General features: G+C 39.3%; 5 protein-coding genes across 5 annotated transcripts; 4 read left to right on the forward strand and 1 right to left on the reverse strand.

Annotated features, from left to right (window-relative positions):
• The first annotated feature begins 2,710 nt into the window (after window positions 1–2,710).
• COCSADRAFT_126869 (uncharacterized protein) lies at window positions 2,711–4,043 on the forward strand. Its single transcript, XM_007706415.1, has 3 exons — window positions 2,711–3,043; window positions 3,100–3,587; window positions 3,662–4,043. Exons 1-3 carry the CDS (start codon window positions 2,792–2,794, stop codon window positions 3,936–3,938), a joined length of 1,017 nt encoding a protein of 338 aa, XP_007704605.1. The 5' UTR covers window positions 2,711–2,791; the 3' UTR covers window positions 3,939–4,043.
• Window positions 4,044–6,247: 2,204 nt separating this feature from the next.
• COCSADRAFT_100736 (uncharacterized protein) lies at window positions 6,248–6,415 on the forward strand (the record flags this gene model as incomplete). Its single annotated transcript, XM_007706416.1, has 1 exon — window positions 6,248–6,415. A coding segment is annotated over one exon (168 nt), but the record flags the coding sequence as incomplete, so codon positions are not given.
• Window positions 6,416–8,312: 1,897 nt separating this feature from the next.
• COCSADRAFT_49632 (uncharacterized protein) lies at window positions 8,313–8,537 on the forward strand (the record flags this gene model as incomplete). The annotated part of the gene is made up of 1 exon (XM_007706352.2): window positions 8,313–8,537. A coding segment is annotated over one exon (225 nt), but the record flags the coding sequence as incomplete, so codon positions are not given.
• Window positions 8,538–10,522: 1,985 nt separating this feature from the next.
• COCSADRAFT_40751 (uncharacterized protein) lies at window positions 10,523–10,684 on the forward strand (the record flags this gene model as incomplete). Its single annotated transcript, XM_007706286.1, has 1 exon — window positions 10,523–10,684. A coding segment is annotated over one exon (162 nt), but the record flags the coding sequence as incomplete, so codon positions are not given.
• Window positions 10,685–10,743: 59 nt separating this feature from the next.
• Window positions 10,744–11,240, reverse strand: COCSADRAFT_251483 (uncharacterized protein). Its single transcript, XM_007706417.1, has one exon. It carries the CDS (start codon window positions 11,110–11,112, stop codon window positions 10,765–10,767), a length of 348 nt encoding a protein of 115 aa, XP_007704607.1. The 5' UTR covers window positions 11,113–11,240; the 3' UTR covers window positions 10,744–10,764.
• Window positions 11,241–15,474: the final 4,234 nt, after the last annotated feature.

Below are 15,474 nucleotides of genomic sequence, written 5' to 3' on the forward strand. Positions count from 1 at the left end.
ATAATGAAATCCAACCCATTCTTATATCCGTTGCCTTTGGTCCTGCCATCCCTTACTTCCCTGCCATCCCTGGGATGGTTGTGATGTTGGGGATGGCTGCCATCCCAAGGCGTCCTGCCATCCCTCGGATGGTTGCCCTTGGCGGGATGGCACATCACGTGACCTAGCCCCGCGATGATCATTACCTTCTGACGTGGACGTCCATAGGCCTTCAGCCATCTCGTCATTTGTCAAGGAGAGAATCCTTCTTGTTACTTGTAACACGTTGTTAGAATATAACGCGCTGTAGTATCGACGTCGACGCGTTAATAGGGAGTGATTAGCTCGCTTGTGAAATACGTTATCGAGAGAGTTTTGGTTGTCTGGAGAACCTCTTTTGTCTAGAGACTAAGAGTGTCTCTAGACTGATCGTAACACTCGTTTCTAAACCACGTTATTAAAAAGAAGTCGAAGAGCAATCTTTGAAGATATATGTTAGCCGCACGTTAGCTTGCATGGAATATGAAGTTAAGCACACTTATCTACCTTTTTAGTAGCTGAGTTTTGTTGAAATAAGGAGGGTGCTACTTGTTTTATAGCTAGCTCTGAGGTAGAGTCGTCTACTTATCTAGCGATAGACTTAGAGGTAGCGAATCGATAGGTTCTAGAGTGAAAAGAAATAATGCTAGGGGAGAGAGACTAAAGAATTAGATTAATCCAATCTGTTCTTGTTGTCTGCGCTAGTAATCTGCTTTAGTTTCTATCTACTAGCTATACTACTACTATATATATTAGCTATACTAGATTCTAGAAGAGTCCATCTAGTAGTAGATTACGTGGCTATAGACGTAATAGATAGATAAATTAGTTTAGGGATTATTTAATGAAAGAATCTAGGTGTGGTGCTAAGCACCCGGATTATGTTAGAGATAAGCTAATTAGCTTATATCTCTAACAGCTTTGACTATCTATATTCTAGCTTAGAAAAAAATCGTGGCCGGAGAACAGAACGCACCTAATAATACCGCTGCCACCGCCGCACCAGCTGAGCGAGCTCGTTTCTATGATCCTGTGCGAGACCAGACCCTCCGCTAGCCGTTGGATTGACTTTGCGTTAGTGTAGCGCAATGTTTGCATAGCGTTACTAGGTTATGTAAAGTAAATATGCGATAACTAGCGATCTCGTGGCACTGGACACAGCTGCCATGGCTGAAATTAGCCGGGGCTGTGTGCCCTATCGCTCGCTAGCCAGAGCGGGTTATTAGCTGGTTCGCTCGTTTCGAAGCACAAGTGGAAGGGTTACGTACCCACAAAGTGTGCTGTAGTCGGTAGCTGTGAGACCCTGATTGGATTACTTGCTTGAGCGCTATCTCATGCTTTTGGCGTAGATGGTGTCAGTTTGGCTCGACCGCAAACTAAAGCATCTAAGCCGCGCCGACACAATGTCAGGCGATGCTCGCTAAAACAGGCGAGCCAAAGTTCTCCGATCCGAATTGGCCTGCGTTGCTGCGGATTGACAATGCCTTTTCACCCCCGGACAACTACTTTGCTATCATGCAGCGCCTTCTTTTGCAGCTGTCTCTTGCGAACAGACGCAAATGTTCTCCTCGCAATAACTGTGCTCGCAGCGATGCTCATCGCAATTGTAGCATGGGCCGGACTTTACGTACAACAATGTGGGCTAGGCTTCGCGGAGTACTTAGGCGCTGGAGCGACTTGCAGGCCAGATGCTAGTAATTTTGTTAGACAGTAATAGCACTAATGCACGGCTCTTATTCAAGCTGGTTGTCTCTTCGATGCCTTTCCTCGCAAGCATTTTTGCTCTTCGCCTCTCCCTGCATCCAGGTTGCACGGACTTAGACAATGACTAGGATTTAGGAGATGGCTAGAACAGGGGGTCAGGATGTGCAGCTCCGCCGCTTCCATAGGTCGAAGCTTTAGTTCAGATAACTTGAACAGACAAAAACAGCTCACTTAACCGAACACGGGCATAAGGCTTTACCAGAGCTGAGCTATACTTATAGCCTGAGTCAAACCCAGTCGTCAACAACTCGCACAAGAGTTTTTCTAGCGCTCAAGGAACTTGTTTTCTAGATGCGGCTGTCTTAGTGCTAGCACGTTGTCACCGCAAATTAGGAGCCCCACTTACCCCAGGAACGGGCAATACCACTGATCAGTGCGTTTTCAATAACTAACCTTCATTTCTCTATACGAATTTTGGCTGTATGCTAGCGTCGCGATGTCATTCGTTCATTGGAAAAAGGGTATATATGACAAAACAAATAAGTCAATGGATTTAGTCCTCGAGGTACGGGTTAGCGAGAGTAATCACTACTGTAACGCTAGAGCAAGCTCTTGCGCTCCAACCGAGCCAATGCAAATCCTTCAGAATGTCATTCAGCCCTACCATGTTTCCGATCACTTCTAGGATTACTTAAAGATACCTAAGTATTTCATTATAAATCTATGTTGATGTTCTATTATCACCCTGATTTTTCGACTTCGTCTTCGTCCCTTATCCAACACTTTGTCGTAGACGCTATTAGCATTTCTGTCGCAATGCCTAGGTCTTATTGTCTTTAAAAGTTTGAGAGGCGCAGGTAAAGGACGAGATGACTTTAGCCCGTCCGCAGTCCCGTCATGAAAGGGTAGGGGTAAACGCAAACAAAGTTCAAGCCATTTAGTAAGTGTAAGGCCAGAGAACTAAGTCATGGGCTAGTGAGTCCGGTCTATAATGGCATGAACCTTTTTCCACTACTAAAGCCCACTTTTCTGTCGAATTTTCTCCACAGTTTGCTCAATCATCGCTACCATGTCGTCCTCAGACTCTGTTCTTCCTTACTTCGAACTTAGCTGGGCCATCTTAAGCACTTTCGATTTACTCCATGTTGTCGCTGCGTTATTGATTGTTCCAATAACGGGCTTCTCGACGCTGTGGGCCGTGCCCGTTGTGTGTTCTATCACATCAGCTATTGCGAATGGCTTGTGTTACATAGCATACTACTCTAACGCTTCTACAAGTGCAAAAGTGCTAGCAGCTGCTTTTGCAGACATGTTTTGGTTGGTAAATACATAGCAAATCCAGGTTAATGAGCCTGCCAGAAGCTAACAGTGTTACAGATTCAAGAAGCTGGACTATCTTTTTACAGTTACGACATCCTCCGACGATTCCTACAAGGAAAATCCAGAACCTGTTTCTTCTCACTCTTCTGGTTTCTTATCGTATCTATCGTTGCCTTCCGCAGTGCTATCCTCACCCACAGAATTCTCGACATTCTATCTAGCAGCACTACTAGACAACACCTCATAAATAAGCTTCATATCGGCTATTTTGGCTCCTTGGCTCTGATTGAAACCGTTAGCGCTTTCTTCCTTCTCCGTATCTTTATCCAAGGCAAGCGCCAAACTCGGATTCTCCCCTCAGGGAGCAACCTGTTTAAACAACTCATACTCAGCACTGAGGTCCGAGTCTCCTCGTTAGCCATCATCGGTATCGGCCGAACAATTACGTATCACTTCCACACCACGGCGCAGAGCGCTACCAATCTAGCTGGCGAATTGGATCGCTTCCTAGTAACGTGTGTAAATTACTTCCCTATAATCATGCTGTAAGTACCTGCTCCTATTGTACTTTCTATTCTTCCTCATCAGAAGCGACCGATACTGATATACGCTTAAATAGAATCGACCTCTTGGCTACCCGCATCGCCAACGCCGAAGACACCAGTAACGCCACATCAGCTCATCAAAGATCTTCTAAAGGCGATCCTGTCACAATAGAGCTTAACCGGGTGAACAACGAAGCGCGTAAGGACATAGATCGGCAAACGTTTGTGCGGATTAAGCCCATTACAGACAAGCAGAGCTCAATAGGTAGCACAACACCATGCCAGAAAGCTATTTTAAAATCAAGTACGTTCACTGTGGAGCGAGCGGAGGTAGTAGTCCATCAAGTTTAGAAGGTTATCTCCATATCCTTTCAATTATACCTACGGTAGTTGAACGTCTATGTGTAATAGATTAAATGCCCTTTAGCTAGTTTCTTAATAAACTCTTTACTCACTAGCTGTGAAATTGACAATAATTGGCCTAGTATATATTTTTAGAAGTATAGAGAGATTGCTAAATAACAGGTTATACTTCGATGATAGGCTATAATCTTAGTAGGCAATGTAGAAACACTAGTTTTATTAATAATTATAGAAACTAATCTACTTACGTGCGCTACTAGTTATCCGGCCACACTAGTCATCTAGCCACCTCACCAAACCTGACCTTCAGTTTTCTACTATCAATCCTTGATCCTGTAATGAAACCTTATAGAATTTAGACATATAATTTAATTATATAGTTCTATATTAACTTTAAATATATTATTTAACGTAATACTTCGTATACGTCGGCAAAACACGCTAACATAGCTTACTAGTCTAGCTCTGGTCAGCTTCTATAACTATTCTTTTTATCTCTCTTACTATCTACTAAGTTTATAAGACTTCTATCACTCTCCTAGAATTAAAATATCGACGTTATTAGTCTTACTTCTATTTCTTACGATTACTCTTTTTATATACGTAGCTTCTTATTCTTTTTGGAAGGATCATTATAGAAGAGTAATTAAAAAGTAACATTAGAAAGTTATATTTTTTAAACATTCATTACTAAGTAAGTAACAGCGTTAAACTAATAATATAGTGGGGTGATAAAAAAAAGAACTCTAAAAGGTTATATTTTTTGAACATCCATGGCTCAATAGGTATTAGCGCTAAAGTAATAAGAAATATACTATTAAATAGAGAGGTTTTTAGCGTTTAAAATAGGGGCTTTATATAGGTGACTAGTTAGCACTAGGAAGGCTAACGTGAAGGATTAGGAAGCTGGCCACCCCACCCTACTGTTACGATCAGCGTTAGAATGTGGAGGACATTTCGCTGTTAGATTTATTTAACGAGTAATCTATGAGACGGCGAATTCGCAGTAAGAAATAGAGATACTTATTTAGAACTAGTGCATTACGTGATCTGTAAGATGCTTAGTAATTAGTATATCTTAGTACTACTAAATAACTGAGTATGTTACATAAAGCTCTAGTATATAGTATTTGGTATTAAGCTCTTATAGCTTAATATATTTAACTTAAGTTACGAGTATAAGTATAATATAAATATTATACTTATCTAAGTTACTATCTAGCGTATATTATCTCTCTTTCTGCGAAAACTCACTAATAAGAAGCTTAATACTAGAAGTCTAATATTACTTCTACTTAAGCTATACTCTTAATACTTTAAACACCCTTATAATAAGCGACACTGTAATAGACACCCTAACCACTTTCTAAACTAGAGAAACTATAATTAACGCCTATAAGCCTAATCTTTACTATAGCGATCGTAATAAGCTTAAAGCTTAGCTCCTCTAGGTTAACTATTACTTTTACTTAGCTAGAGATAAGATTAAATACAACGATAAGGTTGTCTTAGCTACTAGTTACTACCGAGATAACGTAGAAAAATAGTCTAATTCTATTATTAAACGATATATAGATAAATCTATCGTAGATGCTGATAATACCGCCCTAGTTAAAGACTAGGAGGCTTTTAAGGCTAAAATGCGATAAATCTTCTTACCTTTTAAGAAATCTCTAATTGCGGAATAGAAAATCTAGACTCTACGCCAAACTAGGTCTACTACTAATTATACTACTTAATTTCAGCAGTATACTACGCATATTAAATAGAATAATAATACTCTTATGCGTATATATCGCTAAGGCCTAAAACTTATAGTACGTAGAGAACTTATAAGAAGTAGAGCTAATATTACTAATCTTAATAAACTTATATAAGAAGCTATTAGGCTTAATAATAAACTCTATAAGCTTATATTAGAAGAATAACTATTTAATTAAAGAACGCGAAACTAAAATAATAAGAACGACTAGCTATAATAACAGCACTACTAGCGTTTATAGCCTAACTAGAGGCGATAGAGAAGCTATTAGCTAAGAACACCTAGCGTATATATAACTAATAGGTACAAACCTATACACCTTAATAATCTAAATAAGGGAAAAGAACCTAGTAAACCCTATTATAAAAAAGATAAGGATAATAAAAAAAAGATTAATTACTATATATATAGTAATGAAGGCTATATAGTACGTAACTATTAGAGTAAGAATAAAGTTAAATAACAGCTTAACGTCCTACACTAGAAATTAAAATTAGATAACGACGAGTTATAGAACGTTATTACCTAACTAAATATTATATACTACCTAGATAATATAGAAGTTATTAGTAGATTAGATAAGCTAACTCTAACTACGTCTAAAGATACATCTAAAGCTAAACTAGTTAGTAAGAAGGAATATAAGACGTTAGAGAAGGAACAACCTCTTATGTCTAAATACGAAAAGATAGCACAATTCTAAAAAGAAAATAGACTATCTACGCTCTATAAAAAGAGGTAAGACAGTATAATATTAGAATTACCTAAGACCTAATAAGATAACCTAGTAGAAGTATAGAAGTAGATTAACGTACTATCTACGCTACTTAGCTACTTAAGTAAGACCTACGCTTATAATAATAATAGTAATAAAGTATTACTAGATATATACTAACAGCTATAGCACCTACGCTTAGATATTAACTTTTACTAAATTAAGATAATATAATACCTACCTATATATATATATATATTATAGTAAATATTAAAAGGCTAGAATAGAGACTTACGCTTTAAGAGGTAATATAAGTATAGAAGACGTAAAGATAGAATAACTCCTACGAACCTATATAGTACTAGTTCGACGTAAGAAATAAGCACTATATAAGTATATTATAGACCGCGTATACGTATAACTACTACTCTACTTACTACTTAGATAAGAGAGAAGCTAGATAGAGCCTATAGTACATTAAGAGTATACCTAAGTATAAATAGCTATAGTATAAATGTAAGAATAATAGCTATCTAGTATATTTATAGAATAAGCGTAAGAAAATATACTTTCTTAGTAGAACGGACTCTTAAAGTATTATTTAGATACAGACCACGTATAAAGTGCAGTATCTAGATAGCCTCTTATTAGAATATAGAGAAGACTAATAGTATATATACCTTAGCTATAAATGCGAAAAGTATATAGTAGTAAAAGACTACTATAGATACTAATAAGAAGAGTCTTTTTTAGGCTAATAATAGAGTAATAAGGCCCTACTAGAGAAATTAACGTACTAGAACCTCTAGAATTAATAAGGCTTATAATAGAGCTTAATGAAAAATAGATATAGGTACTAGTAGACTTAGGATTACAGGTAAACTATGTTTCAGCGTACGTAGTAGACTAAGCTAGACTTAAGAAATAATAGAAATAACAGCAATACCTACTATACGTAGCTAATAGCGAACTAATACTAAAGGAAAGTAATATTATATACGAGGTCAGATAAGTGATACTTAGTATCTAGAAGTATATAGAGAAGATTAACCTAGACGTTATTAGACTAGCTACCTATAATGTTATTTTAGAACTCTTATAGCTTAAGAAATATAATCTATAGATTAACTAGAAGTCGAAGGTATTTTAATTTAAATACTATAGAAAGGACGTAACTATAAGCTAACCTACGTATTAGTAGAGTTTATTAGTAGATAAGAGTAATATTACTAAATAATATAATAACACTAAAAAAAAGGTATACTTAAATAGTAGTTCTCTTAATAGAAAGCTACACTCTATAGATACTAAAATTAGCCTAACAGATTAAAAAGTAAGAGAAAGAGAGAATAGCGTAACTCTTGAATTCTCTAAAGAATATAAAGAATATAAGTATCTATTTTAGAAAGTAGTAGATAAAATAGTATTACTAGAATATAAACTCTAGAACTACGAAATAGTTCTATAGGAAGGAAAGACACTAACTTTCGGGCTAATATATTAACTATTAAGACAAGAACTTAAGGTACTAAGAGAGTATATAGATAAGAGTCTAGCTAAAGAATATATACGACTATTAAAGTTACTTATAGGTTATCTAATTATATTCGTACTAAAAAAGGACGGAACAGATCGACTATATATTAATTACTAGCGACTTAACGACATTATAGTAAAAAATTAATATCTACTATCTAATATTATAGAGCTTAGAGATTAATTATTCTATATAAAGATCTTTATAGTACTAGATCTCTAAGATAGATACTATCTTATTAGAATAAAGTAAAGTAAAAAATAGAAAATAGTCTTTAGAACTTAATATAGATACTATAAGTATAAGGTTATACTATTTAGACTTATAAACGCCTTAGTAATATTCTAGAAACTTATTAATAACGTACTTAGGCTATACCTAGATATATTTATTATTACCTACCTAGATAATATCCTTATCTACTTAGAAAACGAGAAAGACTACATCCTATATATAAAAATAGTACTTAAGAAACTAGATAAATATAGCCTTAGACTTAAGCTAAAGAAGTGTAAATTCTATAAAAATAAGGTTAACTTCTTAGGCTATATAATAGAAGCTAACGGAGTATAAATAAGCGAAGAAAAAATCTAAGTTATTAAGAATTCGCTAATACTAACTACAGTTCGAAAATCTAGTTATTTCTAGAATTTATAAACTTTAATCGCTAATTTATTAAAGACTTCTTAAAAATTATAATACGAATAATATAACATATATAGAAAGATATACTATTTATATAAAGTAAGAAAGTAGAAGAAGCCTTTAATAAGCTTAAGACCACGTGTATTATACCACAATATTTTAAGATAATTACCTTAGGTGTACCTATGAAAATTAAAATAGACGTATCTAATCTTGTATTAGGAGACTGCGCTAGTATACTTATTAATACAATATAGCACCTAGTAGTATACTACTTAAGAAAGTTCTTAGGAGTAGAAGAAAGATATAACGTACACGATAAGAAACTTCTAGCTATTATAGAATGCTTATACTACTAGAGAGTATATATAGAAAGCTATTTAGAACTTATAGTCTATATAGATTATAAGAACCTAGTATACTTTATAATAATGAAGGTACTTAACTAAAGATAAATAAGATAGGCCGAACTACTAGGACAATATAAGTTTAAGATTATCTATACTCTAGGAAAGGAAAATAGAAGAGCTAATACTGTTAGAGATATAAGCTAATCAGCTAATCTCTGACATAATCCGGGTGCTCGGCACTATACTCGGATTCTTTAGTCAACCAATCCCTATACAATTCATCTATCTATTACGTCTATATCTACGTAATCTACTACTAGATAGATTCTTCTAGAATCTAGTACAGCAAATATATATAGTAGTAGAATAGCTAGTAGATAGAAACCAGAGCAGATAGCACAGAGCAGATTACAAGAATAGATCAGACTACTAGATTAGATCAATCCAATCCTTATCTCTCTCCCCTAGCATCATTTCTCTCTTTTCATCCTAGAACCTATCGATTCGCTACCTCTGAGTCTATCGCTAGACAAGTAGACTACTCTACCTCTGAGCTAGCTATAGAACAAGTAGCACCCTCCTTATTCCAACAAATACTCTTAGCTAACAGTACGACATTATAGGAACTAAAACAATAGTTAATAGACCTATACTTAAAACTAACGAAGACGGATCTCTAGGATCTATATATAAACTTAATATTATTATAAAGAATAGAAACGATGTACTTAAAGAAGTATAATAAACTATTATTAAAGAATATTATAACGATCCCGTGTATAGGCACCTAGGAATCGCTAGGACTATAGAACTAATTCAGCGTAACTACTAATTTAAAGGAATAAAGAATAGGATCGCATTCTATATCGCTAAATGCGTAGATTACTAAAAGAATAAATATAGTATATATATACTATATAGAGAGATATAAGCCCTAGAACTACTATAAGAATTATAAATGGATATTTCTATAGACTTCGTTATAGGATTACTAGCTTTAAGAGATCTAATAACTAAGATTATCTATAACGCGATACTTATCGTTGTTATGGGCGGAGAGGCCTAGCGAATGAGTATGCTTCTACCTATCGTACAGAAGCTAAAAGATAAGAAAAAGAGAAGATAACTAAGTACAGACTTCTCTTATACCTGCTCGCTTCTAATCACGTGTCCGTATAGAAGGTATATCACGTGGTCGAAGATCACGTAATCCTCTTCAGTAGAGATCACGGGCGCAGCCCTTTACAATACTCCCCTCCTCCACTCGTACGGACATATTTGCGTTTGTTTGTTTTCCTAGGAGCACGCGGCTGCCTAACTTGCGGTGGAGCAGCGGCGTTTGTTTGCTCTAGTGAAGGAGGATTTCCACGAGAGCAAACGCTCCCTCCGTACGATATGTAGAGCTGCCGTCTCTCTCCTTTAGCTTTTTCTTCCTTTGTGTTAAATCAATTTAACTCCACTACTACACAGATTTCTTCTTTTCTTTCTAACCACACTCGTACGATGCCGCCGAAAGCGCAACCACCCCCTCGCGGTGTTTAGGCCAACGCAAACACCAACAGTTTACAGTTTTACACTGACGGTGGCCCCAATAACACTATTAATAACGTAGCTAACCAAATCTTCGACGCTGCCCACCAGGCTCTAACTCGTACGACGCTAGGCGCTGTACTGCCAACTTTCAACATGCCAGGCGCTGTTAACCTAAACGAGTATCGTGTCTAGTTTATCTTCGATTAGCGCGTCGCAGATAAGCTGCGCCGTGTTTATATAGTTGCCCCTGTACGTAATACTTTTCTAACTTCTTATACGGCTAGTGTTAACTTGCGTAGGAGAACATTCGCCGTGTTTTTAACTACTTCTGTCGCCCTCGCGGCAACAGTCCGTACGATACTATCTTCAGTCCGGGCTCTCGCGACTACTCGCCTGTGATCGCACGTACGACTATCACTGCTCGGCAGATTCTCACTAGCTGTCTGTTCTACCTTAAGGCCTTTGTTATACATAGCCGCGGCGCTCTTAACACGGCTTTTTGTACGAACAATTGCGCCGCTATTCTGCGAGGCAAGAAGAAGTTTACCGCATTCGCTGGCTGCGTGTCCATCGCCGGTAAGTGGGGTGGAGCCTGCTCTAACTACGTCTGGCAAGACCATAGAGCTCGTTGCAGTGTCACTCAGCAGGCAGTCTCTCGTATAGAAGGTGGGCGCAAGAGGCTCCCTAACAGTCCTAGCAGTGGCAACCAGCGTGGTCGTCCGGCTGCGGGTAGTGCCGAGAACCCCCTGCTCGTGGAGTAGGTGGGCCTGCCTTCGCCAGTTTCTTCTGAGTCGTCCGTTAGGTTGTCGTCCAGGTTAGGTGTGGGACAACCATGACTGTAGGGCCGTAGTGTTAGCGAGATAGGCGGCGGGCTCCTATATAGGCTCGTCGTAGCCCACCCAATGAACAAGGTATTCTATTTGCCTGCGCCTTATTCTCTCGTCCGTAATATCTCGTACTGTCCACTCTAAGTGTTCCTCATTATTTTCGTTATCTTGTACGACTGTAGCAGTTGGGTTAGTGTCGTCCGTCTGCTGCGATGGGAATAGGTCGTTAGCCGCCGGACGGAGCTTATCTACATGGTAAGTCTTTATTTTCTATAGCACGGCTAATTCCACCCAGTAAGGGTCTCGTACGCGAGCAACCTGGAACTTAGCGCTTTTCCAATTAAGTTTCTTACTACTTCTAGCCGTACGTACATCGCGTAAGTCTAGCTATACCCAGTCTCCTACGCGGTAGGTAGGCGCTAGTCTGCGGGACTTGTTAGCTTATCGTTCTTGTTCTTATTAGGCGTAGGTCATAGCAGATATAGCCCAGTTAGCAGCATCACTAATCGTCTAGACAATCTCCTTTATAGCTTCTCCTACTTCGTCGGCTTACGTAACCGTTTAGGGCTGGGGGAAAGAAGTGTTATGGTAACCATAGTACAGGAAGAAAGGTGAAACTCCTATTATCGTATTCGTACGGGAGTTAAGTATAAGTTCTAAAAGAGGGCAGAGTTGTGCCTAGTTGTCTTAATCGTAGTTGCAGAAGATCCGTACGACTGCTTCTATATCGCTATTAGCGCGCTCTATTATTCCATCCATCTGTAGGTGATAGGCTGTTAAGAGATTTCTCTAGATACTAAGTAGCTAGCAGACCTGTTTCTAAAGAGAGCTGGCGAATTAGGGGCCGCGGTCGGACGTAATAGACTATAGAAGGCTGTGATGCCGGTAGACTTCCCGTACGAAGGCCCAAGCAACGTCTATTATCTCAATCTTGTCCATAGGGATTAGCACAATGCCTTTGCCTAGTCTGTCCTTCACTACCATAAGATTAGTTTTCCCTTAAGAGCTAGGTAAACCCGTGATAAAGTCGACTATTAGATGTTGCCACGTACAACTAGGAACGGGTAATAGTTTCAAGTACCCATATTTCCCGTCCCTCCAGGGGGTGCTTTTCCGGCATAGCTCGCAATTCCGTACGTAACGGCGTACATCAGTGCTCATATTTAGCTAATACCATTCTCTTACGATAATTCTGTATGTTTCCTCTCGTCCAGGGTGTCCTATTAGCAGAGACAGGTGCGCAGTTTAGATTACTTCTATCCGAAGTGGTTCACATTCAGGTACCCATACTCTATTACGCCAGCACAACTTATCTTCAGCGTTAATCATACAGTCGCCTAAAGAGATAGCAATCTTACAAGAGCTTAGGAGAGATCGTTTTCCTTCCCGTACAGCCGCTCTTATTTCTTAGTATAGAGAATCTTCTTGCACGGCACTATCCCAATAGGCTCGTACGAGCGTAGAAAAATATAGTAGTCGCGGTAGTGTAGTCAACACTAGAGGAGAAACGTCTTCTTAAGTGTCGGTAGTGTCTCGTACAGGCATAACCGCAATACTTTCCTAGGTCTAGGCTGGCACTAGCATAATAAATTCTCTTAATACTAAATGCTCGTCTAGGTCGTCCTTCTGCATATCTTAGTCTCACCTAAATAAGGCGTCCGCCCGTACGTTCTCCTTGCCAGGGCGGTAGCAGAGTTTCATATTTAGGAAGCGGGCTAGTTCCAAGTTCCATCGTACGTGGCGTTCGGAGAGCTTTTACTTATAGGTGAAGTATTCTAAGTTCTTATAGTCCGTAACTACTTCGAATTCTTGTACGCCTCGTAATTCAGCGTCCCACTCTTTCAGGCAGCAGATTACCGCTAGTAGCTCCTTGTCGTGGATTGGGTAGTTCGCTTCATACACTAGTAGCTTTCAGGAGAAGTAAGCTATCGTACGTAGGGTACCTTCGTCGTCTTCTTACAGAAGTACAGCACCTATTACTCGTCCAGATAAGTCACACTCTACTACTGTCCATCTGTCTAGGTCAAAGGCAGCTAACACTTCATCAGAGAGGAAAGCTTCCTTAAGAGCGGCAAAGCTCAGCTCTTAGTCTTGGCCCTATTCGAATTTAGCGTCTTTTCTTGTTAACCGTACGAGAGGTTCTACGAGTCTTAAAAAGTTAGGGATAAATCTACGATAGAAATTAGCGAACCTAAGAAACCCTCTCACGCCTCGTACGGTAGCTAGAGCTTCCTATTCTTAAATAGCTCTTGTCTTCTCAGTGTCTATTAAGACGCCCTTCCCTGCTTTAAGGATAAATCCTAAGTATTTCGTACGTTGGACGTTAAATTCGCACTTCTTAAGTTTAAGCTGTAGTCCCGCAGCTTACAGACGCTCGATTACTTGCCGTACGTAGTCGTGATGTTAGGATATTAAGCCATCCGTGTAGATTAGGATATCGTCTAAGTAGGCGGAAGCGAAATCGTCTAGAAACTCGCGCAGTATCCAGTTAATATAACGTTAGAATGTGCTAGGGGCGTTAGTAAGCCCAAAAGAAGTAACTAGCTACTCGTACGACCCAAACCAGGTGCGGAAGGCAGTTATCCATTCCTAGCCCTCCGTGATCCAGATTTTGTGGAAGGCGGCCGTGACATTAAGCTTTATATACCACTTTACTCGTCCGACTTAATTTAGCGTCTTACGTATAAGGGGCAGAGGATAACGGTCCTTACAAGTCAGTGTATTTAGGGCGCGGTAGTCTACGCAGTATCTCAGTCCTCCCCCAGGTTTCCGTACGAAGAGGACTAGTAACGCGGCGGGAGAGTTGCTTGCGCGGATAAACCCTTTCTCAAGTAACTTATACAGTGTCTTGCGTAGTACTAGAAGTTCATCTCTAGACATATTATAGAGAGGTCCGTACGGGACTTCTGGCAGCTTCCCATCGTCTTTAGAGATCAGTTCGATCTTATAGTCAACGTCTGGACCTCGTAGGGGCGGGAGCTCGTCTCCTTCCTTTGGGGTAAATAGAGAGGCGTACTATCGCAAGTATGAAGGAAGCGACTTAGTTACTTCTGCTATAGTTAGCTGCGTCTTCGGACGGAGAGCTTTCTCGATGTCTTAGAGACTAGCAGCGAAGACTTGCAGAGCTAGCTATTTTCGGCTTCGTCGTACGTGGGCCTAAAAGGCGGCTGCTAAGATTGCAGCGAAGTTCTATAGTAGTTTAGTTCTCTCTATACTAGGTATAGAGAGATCGTAACGTGAAAGAAGAAGTGTTCGTCCGGCCGCATTAATAACACCTCCTACATCTTCAAGCCAGGTCTTCCCTAAAATAATGTCGTACTCGTACGTGGACGTGGTAATAAAAGCGGCTGCTTTTTGCTTAATTCCTCTAACATCTACAGTAAATTAAGTAATAGCTCGTACAGTGCTTTTCTAGTTATTAATACCTTTAATTTCCCTAGTAGGGATAGATACGCGCGGCAGGTTAAGTTCTTATATGAGTCTTTCACATACTATCGCATAAGTGCAGCACCTATTATTAATTATAGCAGTAGCGTTTTTTAAAAGATTAACGATTACGTCTATAGATATTAGCTAAGTAGGCTTTAGTTGGTGAAGTAGCTCTTGGACAGGTCGTACAACCTGCTTAACCTGCTTTAGCTGCCCTAGTCGGCGTTTTTAGACTAGGGCTCCTCTTTTCTCTCGTCCGAGCTTTCGTCTTCTAAGGTAGCAGCTAGGACTTTTATTACGGTCTCTAGCTTGCGCGTGCGTTTTGGGACTGCTGCTTTACACTACCGTACGAGGTGGCCGTAGATGCCACAACGTAGGTAGCTGCCCTCCTCCTTGCGTTAAGCAATTTAGCTTTGTGTACCCTAGTACTCGTTCCTCGTACGGGGACGCATGGCGCCTATATTAGGCGTCTAGTCCATTTCGTCCACGGCAGCTGGGGTAGACGTAGGAAGAGAGGTCGAGTAAGAGGGCGCGTTAGACGAGAGTTAGTCAATTACCTTGAGATTCTCCCAAGTGTTCCTAAGTCGATGAACAAAGGCGTCGTACGTCTCGTTTGAAGAAGGCTAGTACCCAGCTTGGTAGCGTAGTAGCTTCCTATTGAGAGAATTCTTGAGATAGTTAATTTTCAGCGCGTCGTTATCTTGTCCGAAACCAGCTTCGTTGAAC

Source organism: Bipolaris sorokiniana (genome assembly GCF_000338995.1).
Source record: "Bipolaris sorokiniana ND90Pr unplaced genomic scaffold COCSAscaffold_16, whole genome shotgun sequence".
In the NCBI taxonomy this organism is placed as follows: domain Eukaryota; kingdom Fungi; phylum Ascomycota; class Dothideomycetes; order Pleosporales; family Pleosporaceae; genus Bipolaris; species Bipolaris sorokiniana.